Raw genomic sequence first — 21,338 nt, 5'->3', positions numbered from 1 at the left:
GTTTAATGAAATTAAATCTATTCTATCTGGTCACTATTTAGATGTGATCGGTGTTTCTGAAACATGGTTTAAGAGTTATCATGGTGATTTGACTGTTGGTGTCCCTGATTATAAAGTTCATAGAAATGACAGGCCGCGAGTTCGAGGTGGTGGTGTGGACCTTTACATTGACAAACAAATTCTACCTACAAAAATATTCAAATGTACTGAACCTGGTATTGAGTTTTTATTTGCAGAATTTTCCGCTGGTCATAGTAAAATTCTTGTAGGTGTTATATATCTTCTCCATGGGGAATTTTCCAAAGTTGAACCTATTTTAACTGAACTCACTTAAAAATATAGCAACGTGTTCCTACGTCATGGGTGACTTTAACTTTAATCTTTTGGATAGCAGAAAAAGGATATCTTCTGATAATTTGTTAAGTAGATGTAACATGTATACAGTTCATAGCAATATTTCAACCCATTTTGACATTTTCCGCTCAAATACATCATTGTTTGATTTTATGATTGTTAATGACCCTAATGTGGTACATTTTAAAGATCAGTTCTGGATACCAGGTATTTCTAAACATGCTTTCATTTTTGCTTCTTTTCATATAATTCCAGAAATTGTTGATCTCGAAATTGAAATAAGGGATTTTAGTTCCATAAATACTCATCAGTTATGGAACAGTTTTTCACAGATTGACTTTAATCTCCTGTATAGTACGAATAATTCCACTCATCAAGTTAATTTTTTAAACACTCACCTAAAGTATTTGTATGAAACTTTTGTACCACGAAAAGTAATTAAACCGAATAAAAAAGTAAATCCACTTACTTCCCCTCTTGTTGCCAGTGCAATTAATTTAAGGGACCTTTCTTTTAGAGCGTATCGTGGTAGTCCCTCTGAGAATAAATGGAAAAATTATTGTAGGTAAGTTAAAAGTGAAATAAAAGCATTACAAATGGAATGTGCTGTTCTTAAGTTTGAATTTATCCAATCAAGCAAGGATTTTTGGAAAAAAATCAATGCTATAGTGATAAGGAAATGGATTTTGGATATCTTGATCCGTCGATTCTTAATACGTACATATTTCTCCCAAGATCAAAGTAATGAAAATGAAAGTGATGTTGAATTTTTATCTGCAATTGAAGATACCTTTTCTTTTCGTTGCGTTTCTCTTGATGAGTTTGACAATGCATTATATTCTATAAAATCAAACGCTACAGGCTTCGACGAAATTCCAATCAAATTTATTAAGATTATGTTTTCCTTGGTATCTCATCATTTGTTACATGTGATTAAAACCATTTTTACCACATTTTCGTATCCTCAATCTTGGAAATGTGCAACGATAATTCCAGTAAGTCCAACCCTCAAGGACCTTCTGACTTCAGACCCATTAGCTTGTTACCAGCCACTTCAAAAATCTTGGGGATTTCGATGAAATCGCAAATCAATGATTTTCTCACCCGTAATAACTGATTATTTTGCAACCAATCTGGTTTTCGAAAGTTTCATAGCGCAACTACAACTTTTATTGATTAAACCGACACAATTAAGATGAATATGGATCGAAAACATATTTCTTTGTTGCTACTTTAAGATCTTAGCAAGGCTTTTGATAGTGTAAACCATCTTCGCCTTTGCTTCAAACTTAACCGATATTTTTCTTTCAGTAGCAGTGCGTGTAATTTGATATTTTCATATTTATCGCAACGGTCTCCATATGTTTGTATTGGTGATATTATATCTGATTTTATTGAGATTACTTCAGGAGTCCCCCAAGGATCCATTTTAGGGACAATTCTGTTTTCCATATTTATAAATGACCTTGACCTTGCAACATCTTTCTCGTTTGTTCATCTGTTTGCAGATGATGTTCAATTACTCTTTTCCTGTTCGATTGATGAAATCTCCTATTTTCTTACTTTTGTTAATGCAGATCTTGGTTCTGTTCATTCTTGGGCTATAGAAAACAAATTGAAATTAAACCCGGACAAGTCGCAGGCCATAGCCTTTTACTTTAGACCTGTGAGTAGCATGTTGGATCCGGTTGTGTTACACAATGTCATTATTCCTTACCAGAGTAAGGTCAAGAGTTTGGGTTTTATACTTGACGTAACTTTATCTTGGAAAGCTCATGTTAACAACCTTATAAGTCGAACTAATTTCATCTTGCGCAAACTGTATACTATTAATGACTATTTTCCTTTAAGTATCAAAATTAAGCTTGCCAAGGCTCTTCTGGTTCCCCATTTTTTATATGGTGCTGAAATGTTTTCAGGTGCTACTGGTATAGTGCTAACAAGATTGAGGGTATGCTTCAATGATGTTATCAAGTCTGTGTACTCTAAATCTTTCCTGGAAATGTCGTTTTTAGACTTTCTGCAGATAAGAGTTCTAACTTCTCTCCATAAAATAGTTTTCAAGTTGATTCCGGTATATCTTTTCAATAAAATTGTGTTTTTGAGGAATTCTTTTAGTAATAGAATTTCTATACCTAGACACAGAAGTACTCCAGCTTCATCATCATTTCTAATTCGGGGCATCAAATTTTGGAATGACCTTTCAAGACAATTGCGATCTACTCACAATGTTAACAAGTTTAAGCGTTTGGTATTTGCTACCTTTGTAAAACATAACAGATAGCATACTATTTTAATAATGCAAAGCATGACCTAAGGTTTTTAGTCGATTTCAGAGCCTCCCAATCAACATACATTTTAAATGTTAGTATCGATCAAGTGTTTTTAGTCATCTCCACTATTTTGCTTCGGTACTTGTTTTTCAAATTTAATTTTACGGCAGAAGAATCTTGTGCAAAGAACTTAACTCACATTCGTTGCCATTAAGGAACTCTAGTATAACCTTTTCCCATAAGAAATTCCACATAGCTGGGAATTCTTGAATCTTGATTGATCATCTTTGAGTAATGTATAGATTGTACCTACATTTGTATGCAGGAGGCACGAAAGGTTTCCGAATTCTCGTTTTCAATTAAAGCTCGTTAAACAATACTCTCGTGGGCATCATCATCATCTTTTAAATAACTCGAAGAGTTCAAGAAAAAACTATGGATTATACCTACTTATCTGGCTTCTTGTCTTTTTGAGAATTAATTGTTACAAAACGCGCACTTTTTTTATACATTTTCTACGAGTATCCACAAACTACAGCTTCACCCCGTTTTCCACCATCATCATCATCTGGGTATTTTTATCTTATTTAGTTTTGTTTTTATTTATTTTTCTTATTGAACCTTAATTAGTATCCAATAATAAACTCTGGTTTGGCTATAGCACCTTTGAGCTTGATCTTTAATAGAAAATCTGTTGGTGTTTTGTTTCTGTGCATCCTCGAAAAATGTCTGCGGGGTTTTTTCTTGTAAAGAATGATGAAAAGGGTTTCTCCGCCAAATGCAGTATTGTGGATTCAAATCTCAATCTCCAAAGGGGACCTTTAATTTTTCACATAGAAAAATTAAAGTGAATTTTACTAGACAAAAACGAATTGTGAGAAATCTTTGAAGACCTGAGACAATCAAAGAGCCCAGACTTCGAAAAGCTAAGAAGATTGAAATATTTCTTGTTGTTACATTCAAGAATTACAATTAAAGAGTTTTTTGTAGTCTTCAATTCTATGCACTGAAAAAATATTTCCCCACTGAAGCTTTTCAAAATTTTCTGTAATGCTTTAAAAAAAAGAATGAGCTACACTCTAACAACTTGTCAATGAACTCGTCTTTGAAATATTCAGTAGTAGAAAAACTTTTTCGAAGTGAAGAAGCTTTATCAAAGCTCAAACGGAGGTTCTACCAAACTATCCAAAGTGTGCCACTGGAGTTTTCTTTAAAATAAGAAGGAGTATCAGAAAAATGATCTTCAGAGTGACAAAGTGAAGAAGCTTTTCGAAGCTTAAACCGCTCCTCTATTCATTAACATTTTCGGTAAGGAAAAAACTTTTTTAAATGCAATAAGTTTTCTCAGTGTACATATAAATCGAACTCAAATAATTGATTCCACCATTCTGCTACTATGCCAGTAGTATATTGTTGATCTACCTAACAACATGTCCTCTTCGGCCATATTAGGTGAATTTGAGTAGAAGAAAAGAACAACCACCAACAACAACAACAACAACAAAAATGGCTTCAGATTTAAATGGCTCATCATCAGATTGGCTCGCAACAGCTAACATCATCAAAGATCACCATAGCATAGCAGTCAGTAAAAAACAGCAGCAACACATAGAATGCATCTGCATTGAAGCCGCCATCAAAAAGTCTTCCATACAGACAGAAACAACAACAAAAACCAAAAGACACGTTGCCTACCAAGGAAGAGTCCAAGAAATATTACAAAAATTTTCCATATCATTCCAATCGATAAGTCACGACTGAGTTTAAATTTAAGAAGAGAAGCTTAAAAAAAACAACAAGCTTCAAACAGCAGCAGCAGGAGCAGGAGCAACATTCAAGCCCGTCGTCGTCTTCGTCGTCGTCGCCGTCTTGGATGTTGTCGTTTTCCTTGTCGTCCTCATAATCATCGTCGTCGCGTCGTCAGGTTGATGTTTTGTTCTCCTGCTGATGCTGCTGGAGCACTACTCCAAAACAGCCACCCGCCACACAATGGCGCGTCATGTTATTCTCTTGTGCGAGATCACCAATATGCACATGTTCTGTAGGAAGATGCACTCGGTACGGTTTGCTGTCATGGCAGCCTTCGCATAACTAACACACACACTAGGAGAAAAAAAGGACGACCAGTATGGTTGTCTGGATCAGGAGGATGGACACAGACAGATTATTTATCTGAGGCCCTTTTTTTCCAAAAACTGGGTTGGATTTGTAGAGAATTCGTTCAAGTGACAAGGTGGGTAAACATGAGCCCTTAACCTCAAGAGTAAACGAAAAAGTTCTAAAATGTCTATACAAATTTATTGAATACATTTTTTTATCTCAAGAAAGTTCCAAGGAGCCTTGTAGAACTTTTCAAGAAAACAAATACGCTCCTGCAGACATCATCTATATGCAATTTTCAGAGATTCCACAAGCTTAGATTCGGTTTTTCATTTAATTTGCGATGTGCAACATTTGTTGGCCACACTGATGACGATGATGATGATGATCGGTCCTCCACACAAAAAAAAAAACCCAGACCGGTGTCCCTCTCACTAGGTATATATGGAAAAGGTGGAGCAGGATACATAGAGCTATATATAGATACAATGCATATGCCGCTGATGTATTTTAGTGCTATTGCATGCATGCGAAGCTCAAGCGATGTGATGAGAAGTTATGGTGCTCAACGCGCGGTCGGTCGGTCGGTCGGTCGATTGCATGGCGGAATGGAATCTGAATCTGACGAGAGTAGTGTAGGGTAGTGCGGTTCACAGATGAAGCTTCTGTAACTACGAGCTAGCTATACGGACGAAACCGAAGAAAAGATGCGGTCCATTTATGGAATTGGAAGCAGTTGAACACGTCGAAGTTGAAGTCGAAGTCGATGGTTGAAACACAAGGACCGAAGAACAAAGCGACGAGGGACATTGATCTTGATCTTCCTTCTCGTCGAAGCAGCTCGAACTCGAGAGAAGAGAAGGTGAAGTCAAGTTCTGGAATGCATGCTTGCTTGATGCTTATTTTCTACATGTTACTAAGTAGGTATAGGTGCATCATCAGAGATCCACAAGGAGCGGGTGGTGTGGTTTGGTTATGGTTATAGAGCTCTGTCATGTTGCCAATATGTGATGGCTATGGCTTTTATTTAGGTAGGGTATAAGTAAAAAGATCACACAAACGAGATGGGTAACTTATTGGATGATCTTGAGGACAGCTCTAAAAGAACATAAGATATATTGAGATGATCAGTTGGTATTTCGAGTTTTGCTGAGAGTTGTTGTTGCATTTACGATGATGGTATGTACATATATGTAAATAGTGATTTAAGGTAGAAAATGTTAGGTCTATTTTATATGTATGTTGTGGTGATTAGACAAAATCTCAAGATGCAAACCGAAATGGAAAAGGTTTCCTAACTTTTCTAATTTTCTAATAAGTTGCGAAGTTAAACCTAATTCATCAATGCCGGGATGAGTATGAAAACATCAAACCTTAAACCTTTAAAAAGATTTGCTAGAGTTGGGCAGCAAGATCTCTTTAACCTCTTTTGGAACTGATGAATTTCTTCTTCTACTGGATTAGTAAATACCGTCCTAGTTGTTCAATAAACGTTGTACTGTATGGTTTCGAGTCTTAAATTCAACAAATAAATGCTGGTGTTTCTCAGGGCTCCGCTTTTCAGTCGACTCTCTTCGTTATACTTATAAACGATCTCTTGTCTAACACTTCTAATTTATTAAACTGTTTCGCTTACAACTGTAACAACAGCATTGTCCAATCCATAATGTAATGCTTTAAAAATTGAATGTGGTCTTCTGCCGTTAAAGCGTAACCCACCCCCGATGCCGCTACCTATCAGCGGAGCTTGCATTCACTAAACTCCTCAACCTTCAGTACTCGGTTTGTGTATCACAGATCAACTCTTATGGAATGATCGCATATTCGACATTCTCAAAAATGCTGCTAGCTGCTTAGGATTTTTGTAACTGTGCAAGAAATTTGTCTCCCCTTCTGATCTGGTTTTTATTAACAAAGCCATCATTCATCCAAAACTTGAATATACTCTTATATTTGGACAGTTTCTCCGTGAAAAAAGGTTACGTCTTTGTAATATACTTCCAAAAAGAGCTTTGAAAACTATTATCAAAACATTTACATCATTCGAACACCTCCACAAAAACAATTTTCTGTCGAACTAGCCAGTTGCATTTGCTCCCTCAAAAAATTTAAGTCGTAATACTCGCACTTTCGGGAATGCTCATTAGTTTAACCTTGAGCTCGGATGTATTGTCAAGTATAGAGATTATTTTTTAAGCGCACATAAAGAATATAGGATGCTTTAACATACCCTGTCTTCCCCTCCCATTTTGATATTCAAAACTTTAAGACCACTGTGCATTTTAAGTACTTGTAAATTTTCTAGTCTAGTTTTGGATTAAGATATATACTGACCTATCCAAAATTGAAGGAAGCAGCTTCACACTTCTCAAACCTACGAGAAGATAACTTACTCTCTATGCTCTTCTCTGCTATATAATACAAAACCCGTGTTTTTTGGCATTCTATAAATAGTATAGTAGAAAATTACCAAAAAAAAACATCGGCAGTAGCCAGATTTTTGTATTTAAAAATTGGTACAAGTTAAAAACGACCTGTCAGAATAATAACAAAAAAAACACAAATAGAAGCAAGGTTTGCAACTTAACCAAAAAAAAAACTAACTTAAACTAATAAAATGGACAATTTTCAAGAAGAAATGTTAAGAAAACATCTAGAAATTGTGATTCTATAAAAAAAAAAGTTAATTTAACAATTCAAGGAAGGTGTTTGTTCGTAGACTACTACATTAACATGTGGTGTTGAAGCGAGCTTGAAGCTGCCTCAATTCTTTATATACCTGAATTGAGTTGAAATGAGCTCGATCGGGTGGAGGAATCAAACTTAATCATTTCTGTCAAACACAATCATTTTTAAATCTTCTTGTGCGGTAAAAACACAAAAAGGATTTATTTAATCTAGACTGAGATAGACCTTTGGTGGAAACGTAGAAAAACTTAATTATCTTTTCTATTGTTTTCTCTTGTAGCCCAGTAAGTCCATTTTTATTAACAAAACTAAATAATATCAACAGTAACAGATTGATTTTTGTCCCCAATGGAAAACACTTGATTCCAAATACACAGCTACTCAGCGAACATAGCCATCGAGATACAAATGCAATATCAGTGGTACCAACATTTGAGAACGAAATCACATAAGATCCATTCGAGACTCGTATAAATGTTTACATAATACTTTATTTTTAAGGATAAAATATATCGCAACGTAGTTCTTGAAGAAATATTGTACGATGGTTTCAGAAAGTATAAATCTTCTAGATAATTTAATCATCAGTAATTTATCATCAGTTATTAGAAGACTTGTGGGTCTTTATTTGACTCTATCTGAAATTTTGAAACACCTTGAATCTAATTCCTTTATATTGCTAAGTAATTTTTTTATAGCCAGCAAAATAAGAAGAAATTTAAATGTTGTGTACAACTATCTGAGTTGGGCTATATTGACAAATGATTCTGCTAATGCATTAATTTTGCAACAATTCACATCAGGTGCAATAGAGCTTGGCATACCGTCGTCTTTTCCGATAAAAAAAATTAATTGATGAATATTCACAGCTGCTATTTCCATGATTTAAGAAAGGAAGAAATCTATCTTGAAAAACAATACAGCAAAAGAAAAGCGGCGAAATGCTATGGGGAGCAATCACCTATTACAGGAATATGGAGCTGGATTTTCATAGCTCTGAAATGACGGTTATTACTTACAAGTCGATTCTGGAACGAGCTTTTTGGCAGTTTTATGAATTATTTGGTAGACAACACGATGGACTTTCCAACAAGACATTGCACTATACATACCGTATACGAACAACAAAAGCCTGGATTCATGGTCAAAATGTGAACATATTACCATGGTCCTCATATTCGTCTGATTTGGACATCATGGAAAACGTGTGGGGATGCCTTTCAAGAAAAGTATACTAAACATCCGAAAAGGTTATTGAATCCATAAAACGGTCCTGGTTCCAGATTTCGCTCAATTATCTGACAGCACTATAAATCCTTACACCACAGGTTACTTGAAGTAATTCATAATTCAGGAGGCAGCACACATTACTTAAAATAATTTTAATCCATTTAATAGAAACCATGAGATTTGCTAACTTTAAAGGGTCTTAGAGGTAAATTTAGATCTTGCCCCAAAAAACACGTTCTTTTTATGAAACCGCCATAAAACTTGTATAAATCAACTTAATCCAAAAGGGTTTGAAAAATATCTTCAAAAAACAAAAAAATCTTGTCACTATTCATGTAACACGAAGTACATGTTAATTTTGAAATCGGGTTTGAACTATAACTAGGGAAAACCTTTAAAAAATAATAATTTGCTTACCAGCTACAATACCATATTGACCAATGCAATATAATAACTCTTAAGCGTTAGGTAAAAACGTCTTAAGTCAAAAAATTGCATTTTGGGCTTTTGATAGGGTTTAATAACCTTTTTTTTCACTTTCGTTTGGTAATGACGACATAAGTCTAGCAGAACTGCTTACCATCGTAATAATTTAGTAATAAGGCAATAAGTCTGAAAAATGCATACAAAACACCTGTTTATCACCTCCACGATTGGTTCCTGCTAGTAAGAACAGCTAGCTTAAAAAGATGTTCCAAGTTCTTGAAACAGGAATTCTTTGATTTTGCTGATTTACTGAAGATAGTTTTTGTGTGAAAAAATACTATTAACGAGCAGTTTTCTTGGTATAATGTGCAATGGCTGCAATATCAGCTATACAAAAACAACTTAAATCACATCGAAGACTTCAAGATTTTAAGCTTCCTAAGAAGGGGAACAAATAGATGTCTCAAAGATTGGCCCCTCCAAGTAAAGTACAGAACTTTAGTCACGATATCTGACAAGAAAAAGAGGGATTTGTGTTCTCTTTTAAGCTTAGTACCACCTGTGTTTCACGACTTTTATACAAATTTGCCAACTTCTATACTATTACGCTTTTTAAAAATAAAACAATTTGTTATTTAAAACTAAATAAAAATGTTTTATTTTCTGACTTAAGCCATACAAAAAAACGACATTTTTTTCACATTAGTTTAGCAGTTTCTGACTTAAGACCTTTTTGCCTAACGTCAACGAACTCGGTTTAAACATTCCACTGGACAAATCTTCTAAAATTGTTCTGCGGTTTTTGCGCATAGAAGATTTATTATTTTTGGACCATTTAAATTTATTTATTTTTCGTTTGTTGACTAAAATTTCCAACTTTGGCTTCTCGTTTTTATGAACTCTTTAACCTGTACACGCAATATAATTATATCTGATTCTCCCCTATCGTATAAGAGGTCAGTATATTTTTTTTCTTCTGCCAAACCTAACATTTTCGACATAAAAAAGAATCAATTTAAAACTAGCGATCAGGACATTCAAATCTTAAATAGATCTAATAGATCCAATTCAATTGTAAAATCACGAAGTCTATGCTTTCTGTCCCATTCGAAAATAGTTCCTCCACATAAATAGTCAAATCGTACAAGAAGTACGTATAAATAATTGTAATTTGCCTATAAAGACGAGCCGATATTGTTTTCCATCAAGATGCACGCCTTCACGCATTTTGATTACCTATCTCGTTGGGCTACTGTTTTCTATAGAGACGAACTCACTACACTCCGCATAGCCATTTAAGTATGACCATCATACCTACCTTTGCCTACCTGAATGCAATTTAAAACTCGTAAATTTGTTGGGTTTATCAATGAAATAGATCACCCGAAATCCCACCTAATTACAATAATCTTAATCCGAAACAATCCGCAGCAGTGTCTCAGAAAATAAAAATATGTATTTTAATTCTTCTTCTTAATCCTTACAATTGCAACACCGCACAGCAGTTTACCCATCAGGAGGCTTTTTATATATATTATTTTTGTTTGTTTTGTATTCTCGTAAAACTATTTCAAAAAGTCGTGACCATAGTCATCGTTGAAGTCGTCGTCGTCGTTGAGGTCGTCGTGTGCAATATCCTCGATAAGATTTCCAATAAATTGCTCGTGTCGATGGTGGTCGCTGGACTCACCCATTCTATTCGGATTCGGAATATAGACAACTTCTAAGAGCTTCTGATTGTGCGTTGAATTTTCCAAGTCATGACTATGTCCGCCTTTTAAACGTTATACGCTGCTGATTGTAAATTTTTGGATATCTATTTAATTTTGTATCTATAAACATTTTCGTTTCTGTTTTATTTTATAGGCACATGAAAAGTCATTTGGTACCAGAAAAACTTTACAAATGTCCCGAATGTGATTTCAAAGCCAAGATACCAGCTCATATAAGACGACATGTTCGAGTTCATACCGGAGAGCGTCCTTATAAGTGTCCACATTGTGATTATAGCTGTGGTTATATTGTGAGTCGTAAAATATTTTATTTTATTTGATTTCTTAAAACTATTCTTTTGTTTTCAGGAAAATCTTCGAAAGCATATTTTGACAACAAAGAAGCATCCAGGCAAGTTCATCTATCAGTGCCAAGAATGTGATCCCGGGGACCAATACAAAACAAACTATAATAATGAGTTTCAGTTGCATTTGACAAAAGTTCATGGAAAATGAATTCTTATGCTATAAATATGTAGGTGGGTACTTTAGAAAACTCAAAAAATACAACTTTCAAAATTTGTGTATTCATTGTTTTTAATAAAAGTTATTTTCAGTTTAAAAAATCTAAGGCATATTCAAGACATTTCAAGAAATCAAAATCAAAATAAATATTAATTTAACACTCCAATCTCAAGAAACAAGCCTTGAGCTGACTGGGTAAGTTTATTTGGCAATAGAAAGTAGATAAAATTGTACCTTTATGTCCTTGACCTTAAGTCTGAATCTAGTTTTAATATTCTTGATTCCAATTATTCGTATTTTTCGAAGCAAACTTTACTTTTTCTTTGTATTCAAAATTTTAAACCAAACAAAAAAAGTGTTCTATTACCCAAAAGTAAATAAAATGTCAGTTCGAATTTAAGGACATGGGGAAGCCTTTGTAGCGATCTATCTGATTGTTTTCACTATCCAGTATCCTTTCGGTGCAATATTTGATGCTCTGCCTTTGTTATCCAAAGTGCCAACTGATATTTTTTGTCCACAAAAAAGTATTAAATACCATCTGCTGTTTCCTTTCATTAATTAAGTATGGAAAAATAGGAAAACAGTTTTGAATTTTGACGGTTAGGTGTATCTTAATATTTTGGATTGGTGTAAATGCTTAGGGGTTGAATGAATCTATTTTTGTAAACCCTAATGTTATATTTAATTGTTAAAATAATAGTGATTGGTAGCACTCGTTGTGAATGTTCTTAAATGATGAGTTTTTTGTGTTGCATATTTTAGAGAGAGTCGATGAAAATGAAAAGTATGTTGTTTCCATAATTAAAATATTTTGGTTTGTGTCTATGAAATTTCCCAAAGAAAATTTATAGCAATTTAGGTTCAAGAATAAAGTTAGCTAAGACTGTGTTTTATTTTTCTAGTGCTTCTCAAAATATAGATTTACAGGGAGACACATTTTTTCCTGTTTTGTTTAAAGGTTTTTATTTTATGTTATTAAATGTTTGCTAAGTTAAGTTTGCACGTCCCCTTTAACGAATGTTGATAATTCATCGTTTTTATTTTGGTGAAATCACTTAATTCGGTTGAAATTACTGTCGTATAATTTCCCTCAATTAACTTAGTATAACTTTCGGTACCAACATTTCACTGCATTGTACGAGTACACACATTCCGATTGATGCCAACGGTTTGCGGATGCGGTATGTGCGGAATCGGTATGTACAAAAAGCGGTAAACCGATTATTTTTCTTTTACATTTTTGTTAATTTGTTTCGTAAACAAAAGAAAATATTTATAAATAGTTTTTGCTTTTAGTGACCATTACTTATAGACACGTCTAAAATGGTTTTTAGACGAAAGTTCACCGAAGAGTTGAGAGATGAACAGGAGAAAAATATTAATTTCGAAAATTTCCGGTAAAACTGCCTACAAGGAACCCATTCTGTAATGCGTTTCGAAAGCCAATCCACTTAGAATGCGATATTCGATTCGTTTATGAAGTCGTACTCTGTAAAATGTTCGAATCGAATAAAACAACCACTTTTTCTATTTATAGAATAGATTTGCCCGAGTCTCAAAGTATTTCTTATGAGATTGTCAAAGCAAAAATACAAAAAAAAAATCAAAACAAATCCCAAAGAAGACGAGGAAAAAATTAAAATTTACTGCTTTGCAATATCCACATCTCTCTTTTTAATTCAAGCTTAGAAAGTTTAAGCTGATTTTTTTCATAGTCATTTCGTTTTTGTGTTGAGATTTGTCTTTTGCCAAGGTATATTGTTTTCCCTTCAAGTCATACGAATTCCACCATAATTTCAAATTGCTTTTGTTTGGTATGCACATTTTTCGCTGATGATTCCCTGTAATGGAATTGATTTGCTAAAATTTTGAATGAAATTATTATTTCCTTTCATCTATTTCAGTTCATTTCTGTACTTAACACAATTTTCCTTTTGGGTCTTTTAAAAACGATCTTCGAATTGCAATTCGTTATCTCTCTTGGTGTAGAAAAAAATTTTTCGTTTCGGAAACGCATTACCAGGTACGAAAAATCCGAATGTAAGTACTAGATTTCTTATCCGCATTAGAAATAGAGAGTACAAAATATTCGTTTTCGAAAATAATTGCTTTCGAAACGCATTATAGAGTAGGACCCTAGATATTAAACTGACAAGTCATAGAGCGGTCTAGTTACGTACACAGCCGTTCAATACAATTCTTTGGAGTGATGAAAAAAAAATAACTTTTTTTGGGTGTAACTGGTGAAGAGATATTTGACGTCAATTAAAAATCGATGAACTGTGAAGTTAAGAGTGGGACTGATCTTTCAAAATCATGATTAGCAAGACCAAGTAAACATATCGTGATATTTTGAAAGATGTAATGATTTCGTATGCTGAGGACAATATGCCACTTAAAGGGGATTTTAAGCAAGATAACAATGCCAACCACTCAAGTCGTCTCAGTCCTCCGATCTCAACCTGATGGAGAATTTGTGAGTGAATCTGCTAAACTCTTTAGCGGACAATAGTTTCCAACAAGGAACGCAAACTACCACCTAACCGGAAAGTAATTGCTAAACAATTGTATAATTTCCTTAAATGTTTACAAGTTAGTTAGTTTTTTCCTCAATTTTGAAAAACTGTGATTATAAAAAATTACCTCATTACTCTTGAAAATGCAAAATCTGATAGGTTTAACATTTGAAAGAATTAAGATGGAAATTACATTTCCAGTTGATGGTACCTTGTAACTTGTGCACAATGATGTTTAAACTCGAATGCAACAAACCATTTTAAATTTAACATTGAAAAGAATATAAAACAACGGGTATTTGTACTTTTTTTTTAATTAAAAAGTGAAAATAATTAAAAAATTAAAACACCCGCTACAATCATGTACTGTAAATGCAAGAAAGAAATTTACAACAATAATTGCCTTTAATGAATTCTTTTTAAAAGCGAATTCAGAAAAACACACATTTTATTACATATAATACAAACGATCAAATTGTTAAAATCACTATTCATAGTAGAGGGGAACGTGTTACCCTTCCATTCGAGTTTTTGGCTTTAAATTCTCCCTTTTCCAAATAGTTTATATGAAATTTAGACAATCAAAAAAGTATCATGCTAATCGAAAATACTTATTTAGACAGCGTCGCTATAGTTCAAGTTAATAATGCTGATTCAAATGTATAAAATGATACAACTCTTTATTCCAACTGACCCTGTATTAGTAATAATGTAACCATGTTGGAATCAAATCTAAAGTCAGACAAGTTTTTTTTTTACCAGATGACCACCAGCCCTCGAAAAACCACAGGTAAAACATTTTGAAATTATCAATTCAAATTTTTCTATCTGAAAATATCCCTCTTTCTTCTTAAGTCTCAACACATTTATGACATTCAAAAGTTCGTCCAATTTAATTTATTTGGGAACTTCAATTTCTATCTCTATTCCATAGTAATCGAAAAGTGTTACGAACCACAAAAAAATCACGTAGTGCAAAATCTAGTATGAATTTCGAAATTCGGGGAATGTGGTATCACCAATTTCGAATGAAACGGAAATATGACGACCTTTTCTACGAGTATTTGTCCTTTTCGTAGCCATGTCGAAAATATCTTGTTTTTAATTATTTGTCTACATTTTAAAATGACGAAAACAACAAATAAAAGCCAATATGAAACATTTTTTGAACTTTTGCGTGACAAACCTGATAAAGCCCAACTTACTTAAGGTGGCGCTACAGTCCAGGGCGGACCTGAGCCTAAACCAACATGCGTCTCCAGTTTCGCACGCCAAGTTGGTTGAGGTCTTCACCCATCTGCGTGCCACCACCTGAGTCGCGGTCTTCCTTTAATGCACCGTCCCTAGGGATTGGATTTGAAGACCTTCCGGGCTGGAGCGTTGATATCCATTCGCTCTAGGTGACCTAGCCGTGGGACTTTAATTCTGTTAACTAGGTCAGTGCCGCTGTACAGCCCGTACAACTCGTCGTTATATGTTCTCCTCCATTCTCTATGCATACGGGACAAAAAAGCACCCCAAGAATTTTTCTCTGAAGCATGGTATACAAAATTAACAAAACAGGACGTAAACCTTTTCGGGTAGCACATAAAAATGGAGTTGAACTTTCTTAGGCCTCCTTCTAAAGAAGCATTTGTTTGGAGAAAGGAATAAGTTGTCCATTCCAGACCTGGTTGGATTGGAAAGCATTCATTAAACGGAAGTTAGTTCAAAACAAAAAAGAGCAGAATGCAACTGGTGATGAATAGTTCAAGAAACACCATATTTCCAAACTAGAAGAATGCGTTATTTAACATTAAAACAAAAACATAACGCTTATTGTTCTACCTAAATCAGCTCCATCCCTGGATGTTTCGATGTTTGCAGTACGTGAGATCCGTCCAAGTATCTCATCAACTTCTCGCAAAACCCAAAAAACCTTCTTGAACTGCAAATACAACTGCAGAAAGAGTTTTACTAAAAATTGAAACAACTGTCACATAGGAACACAGAAATTGACAAACTATGCGATTTAAAAATTAATACAAATTAATGAAACAAAAAACATAACAAAGTAAAGGAAGAATTTGTACAGACAAAAGTGGCCATACAATTGGAAGACCTTAAGCTTGAACAGTCAAAATATACTGTGCTAGTATAAAAAGCCTGCACGAATCATAATGTTTTACATAAAACAGCTGAATTCGAAAATGAGAACGAGAGGGGAGGGGCTAATAAGGCAGTGCCTTTTTGATTCCACTCGAAAATCGTGATGTAAAGTTTTCGTTATTCGTTACGTAGCTTTAGTTAGGAGATTTTTTGAATAACTTTATTTTCGTATTCTAAAAAATTTAAAAGGTATTTTTGTATTTGTATGGAAAAAATTCGTGGGTTTTTACGAAGTTTCACCTAGTGGCTACGGCAATAATAGCTTTTAGAATTTTTAGAGCCGATTTTACACTACCGCAGCAGGAATTTTCTCCGGATTTTACAGTTAAGTAGGGCTCTCAATAAGACATGTTTAAAATATTAAAGCAAAAAACACCGTTAAGTCATACAAACAAATATTTTTTTTTCAGACTTAACTATACTTTTTTTGTATACTATGTCAAAGCAAATGTCAAAATGAATTATTTTTGCGTGTGTTTCATGTAAAAAGTTAACTTTGAAAATTTATTTAAAATAGAAATAAATGTTTCCTCACTCTAAAATTGCTATAATTGTATTTATTTACACATGTCTATCAAATAAATGCGGTATTGGAAGATTGAGCCGCTTTTTCTTACTTAACTTTTAATAATAAACTCCTCTTTGAGGCTACGGCAAACGTAACAAAAAACAACTCCGTGATAATACTACAGATTTTATGCACAAAGATGACGGTTCTTAGCGTAAACGAAACACTTCACACTACTTTTCGAACACACCCTACATCAAAATACTGGGATTTTCGCATTGCCAATATTTACCCCTATTTCAAATGTCATGTCAAAACAAAATACAATACAAAAAATTTCCCACTCAAACAAAAAGAAAACTAAAAAAGAGTCAACGAAGGAAAAAGAAATTCAATCGAAAAGAAACTTCCGTGGCGAATTGTTTGTTGTTCTTCGAAGAATACAACTCGTCGTCGTCTCCGTTTGCATCGCGCATCTTCTTTTTATTTTCTATCTCTCACTTTTCATGTAGTAAAAAAAATAAATAAAAAAGAATTCCTATAAAATAAAAAAAATAATTTTCCCGCTTTGAAATTTCCAATCGTATTTTGTTTGTGAAAAAAGGCTTCGTTTTAAAAAAGAATATAATAAACAATATTCTCATAAGAAGAAAAACAAGACAATTTTTCATCATTGAGTGGTTTTTTCCAGTTTTCTTTTTGTTCTTGTACTTGTACCTATCTCGTCCGCCGCTCTGCTGTCACAGTCTCACACAGCTCAGTGCAGCAGTCCGTTTATTGTGTTTCGTTAGAGTGGTTAAGTGAGTGAGTGGAGTTGTTGTTTAGATTAATAAAAAAAGCTATCTAAAATTTTATACCCAAATTTACATAAAATCAATCTTAAATATTTAACAAAAGAAAAAACAAACAAACAAAAGCAAAGGAACCCAACTTCGTCTCATAATGGTGCAGAAATTTCAATCCCCCGTCCGGGTGTACAAACACCCCTTTGAGCTGGTTATGAAGGTATGTACATATGTCGATCGCAGAGTCAGAGTGTGATGTTGTTGTATAAGTTTAAGTTGTTTTTGTTTGTATAACTTGGATCTTGGATGGAATTTGAAATTTGTTTTTCTAATCTGAATCTCTCCTTCCTTATTTTTCTTTTCTTTTTGTCAAATATTCTGAGCTGGGTTAATCTATATTTCTCTCTTTCTCTGTCGTTCATACTCTTGAAAAAGATGTATCTCATTCTCAACATTCTGTGACAACACAACGGTACATACGAATTTTTCAATGAAAATGAAAACAAATATTAATCCATTAAAAATTAAATTTTACACTACACATAAAACTACACACCCAGGAGCCAGGAGCCAGGAAAAGTTATGCGTAGCTTTTCTCTTAACAAATAAACAATTTACCTTACTAATTAGATTCAAGGATATCTTTTTAGTTTGTTGAGGACCTAAAAATATCCTAGGTAAACCCATGTACGAGTACGTAGGTACCTAATTAGCATCAAATAAATATTTGTCCCAAAAAAGCTATTTATTTAACTTACTTACTAAGCCAAGTTGGTAAAAGGTAGCTAGGAATAATTTTTGTGAAAAATTATATCGAAATTATAACAAATTACCTATTGCCTAGTTTTGTTTTTGGCTTTTCTTTCATCATAGTATCATCGATCAATAAAGAAGAAGTTCATTAAGAAGGAAATAGAGAACCGGCGGCGGCGACGGCGGCAAAAGTGAAATGTAGGCCAAACGCAAACATGAACTCTAGAGGTCACCTTCTGAGTGGAAAACCTTCCTTTGTACATGTGTGATGAGTTTGGATAGTTTTTCTATTTTGTGTTCTTTTAGCTTTTTATATTGTTGGTACCATTATGTTGTTAACCCCACAAAATGACCCTAAAAACGCTCTGAATAACAAAGAAATGTATTTATACCTTACTTACCTAATATCCTTGTTTGAGGTTTTTTTTTTTATTATTTCTGGATAGGTTGATAAATGAAGTTAGGTTCCTTTAAGTTGTAGGTTTATATTTGGAGATGATAAATTATCGTGTGAGAAGTTTAGTCAGTAAAGGCCCCTGCAAAGGAAATGCAAAAGGGAAAGGTTTTTATTCCAAGCAGGCTTCACTCAAGTCGATGTGTTGTACATATTATTTCCTTCGTCTTATGTAATAATGAAAAGAAATACAGTGCCGAACGAAAAGAAATACAGTGTCCATAAACTTTGGAATCAACATGTGTCAAAAACTGCTTAAGAGGTCCTGATGAACTGTCATGTGATTTCTTTGTCATAGTTCTTAAATGAATATTGCAGAACTCTAACGTCAACACTGTATATCGAATTACTCGCCTATGCTGTTGACATTGACATAATCGGAAGAACTTTGGGTGAAGAAAATGGGGCTTTTGTGAGTATTCAGAAAGAGGCGGCAAAAATAGACTTATTGGTTACTGTTATTATAAAATACATGCTGCCATCAAGAAAGGACCACAACACCGACACGACGTCTCGGTCAAAATCTGCCCATCAAAAGATGTAATTTTGAGGCACTTAAGGGCTTTTACAAGCTACAATGGGCTCTCAACAGCTTCCAACAATTTAAATTTGCAGTACCAGATGGAATAATACCAGCCGAGTTAAAAAAGACTTCTTACATAATTGCACCAATCCTTGAGGCAATTTTTACCAAATGTCTTTACCTGGTCCATGCTCCCTCGGCTTGGAGAGAAGTTAAAGTTGTTTTTATACTCAAAGCAGGTAAATACTCGCAAGTCAATCCTAAAGATCTACGACTATGGTTGCTTTCCTTGACATCGAAGGTGCCTTTAACAAAGTGGACACGTCTGCAATCACATCTGCACTAACATCTCTTAATGTAGAGAGTTCGCTTCGGGAGTTAATTAATTTAATGCTTACTAGCACAATAATTAACTCAAAACTGGGAAACTTTTCTGGCAGACGATTCGTTAGTAGAGGGACACCGCAAGGTGGTGTTCTATCCCCTCTCCTCTGGAACCTAGTGGTGAATGAAATTCTAACTAATCTCAATGTCTGGATGCGCAGGGTTTCAGGGTAATCACCTATACGGACGACGTTGCTATAGCAGTTTTAGGAAAGCATCTTAACACCTTAAAAGAACTTACAAAATGCGTAAGACAGACTAATACTTTGGGATGATCGAAGTGGACTGGGTGTTAAGCCACACAAAACCGAATTGGTCTTACTTTCGAGGAGATACAAAATTCCATTTGTCAACCCTCCCTATATTAAATGAATCCAATTAAAATTCCCAGACGAAGCTAAATACCTGGGTCTTGTCTTAGATAAAAAAACTAAATTGGAAACGCTATGTACAGGAAAGAGTTAAAAAAGGTACTGTAGCTCTCTTTTGGCGATAAAGGAAGTCTTGTCCTGGCTTAAAGAAAATGTGATATCGACAACTGATATCCGTATTTTCTCAAATAGCCAGGCCGCTTTCAAATCTCTGGACTCTGTCTCTACAAACTCTATAACAGTCCTTAACTGTCGATCATCTCTAATGGAGATGGCACTACAGTCTAATATTCACCTTTGTTGGGTGCCGGGCCATAGAGACATTCCAGACTATAAGACAGATAAACTCGCCAGGAACGGTACAGTACAGCCCATCCTTCCTCGCTTGGCACGTACTGGCATACCAATCGCTACTTTTAAACTGTTGCTAATGCAAAATGCTTTGAGTAGGGCAAGCACCAGGTGGAAGAACATCACCACGTGTCAAGTCACAAAAAGCATCTGACCACTGGATTTAAAACGTTCAAGGTGCTTTCTCTCTCTAAGCAGATCGCATATAAGCTTCATAATCGGTGTCATAACCGGATACTGTCTCAATAGGAAAGCACGCCACGAGACTAGGCGTATTCTCAAATGACTTTTGCAGAAGCGGTATGGACGAGGAAGAGTAAGAAACGGTTCTTCATCTTCTCTGCACATGCCCTGCTCTGGCTCGAAAACGCAAGAATTACCTAGGAGAATAATTCTTCTTTAACGTTTTAACGATCTAAATCATGTCAGCATAATCAGCCTCTCACGTTTCGTAAGGGACTCAAATTGGTTCCATTGAGCTTAGGAGGAAGCCTCAAGATTCATGTGGTATCACAATGGGCCATTAAATTGGCCTAAGTGTGTCCGTTTTCATCTTGGCCAGCCACTATAAACTAACCTAAGGGTTTGTATTCAGAAAACAACACCACAGTGAGATCAAACAAAGAATTAATCTTGGCAAATGCTGTTTCTTTGGACTTAGAAGCAATAGAGTAGTTAAACTCTCTCTAAAGCAATCAAAGTGTCGCTATATAAGACCCTCATAATTCCCGTCCTGCTTCATACGGTGCAAATGAAAGAACTTTATGTCATTTTGAGAGAACAGTTCCTTGCGTGATCTACGGTCCCGTATGTTTGGACAGAAGTGAAGGAGACGATTGAAAGACTAGTTGAATTGGTTATACTGCGACGTAGACTTTCCCAGAAAAATTTAAGTCCAACGTCCTAGAAGCTGGGTCATGGAAACTAAAGCTCTGGCACGAAAAGGCTTCAAATTCACGCCCAAATGACAGCGCAGTAAAAGAAGACCGCGGCGCAAAAGCCATGTAGCAGGGATCGAGCTAGCTAGAGAAGTTTGTTGGGTCAGTGCATAGCTCAGACAGGACTATAAAGCCACCTTAAATAAGTAAATAAGACTAGGGTAAAATAGTTGGTGGCAAAGCATCTTTACAGTATGCAAGACAACCAATAAATACATAACAGTATATGATTTTAGATACACCACAAAAACGATCAAAAAAGGGAATCTAATCTCAGGGTATGAGGAGACTTGGTC

General features: G+C 34.7%; 2 protein-coding genes across 3 annotated transcripts in view; both read left to right on the top strand.

The window, feature by feature from the left end:
• The window catches only part of LOC129942453 (zinc finger protein 546), a 130,152-nt gene extending 118,770 nt beyond the window's left edge, over positions 1-11,382 (top strand). The window contains exons 7-8 of the mRNA XM_056051381.1: positions 10,938-11,094; positions 11,153-11,382. Of these exons, the coding sequence (XP_055907356.1) occupies positions 10,938-11,094; positions 11,153-11,299 (304 nt within the window). The 3' untranslated portion in view covers positions 11,300-11,382. The remainder of the gene's footprint in view (positions 1-10,937; positions 11,095-11,152) is intronic.
• Positions 11,383-16,873: 5,491 nt separating this feature from the next.
• Positions 16,874-21,338, top strand: part of LOC129943488 (protein real-time) — a 65,069-nt gene continuing 60,604 nt past the window's right edge. Inside the window, exon 1 of one of the 2 annotated variants that reach the window (XM_056052984.1) lies at positions 16,874-17,488. In XM_056052984.1, the coding sequence (XP_055908959.1) occupies positions 17,426-17,488 (63 nt within the window). In that variant the 5' untranslated portion in view covers positions 16,874-17,425. The remainder of the gene's footprint in view (positions 17,489-21,338) is intronic. The other variant, XM_056052985.1, reaches the window with a different exon arrangement.

The sequence above is a fragment of the Eupeodes corollae genome, chromosome 1 (assembly GCF_945859685.1).
Source record: "Eupeodes corollae chromosome 1, idEupCoro1.1, whole genome shotgun sequence".
Classification (NCBI taxonomy): Eukaryota; Metazoa; Arthropoda; class Insecta; order Diptera; family Syrphidae; genus Eupeodes; species Eupeodes corollae.
This window is presented reverse-complemented; position numbering and strand designations above follow the sequence as displayed.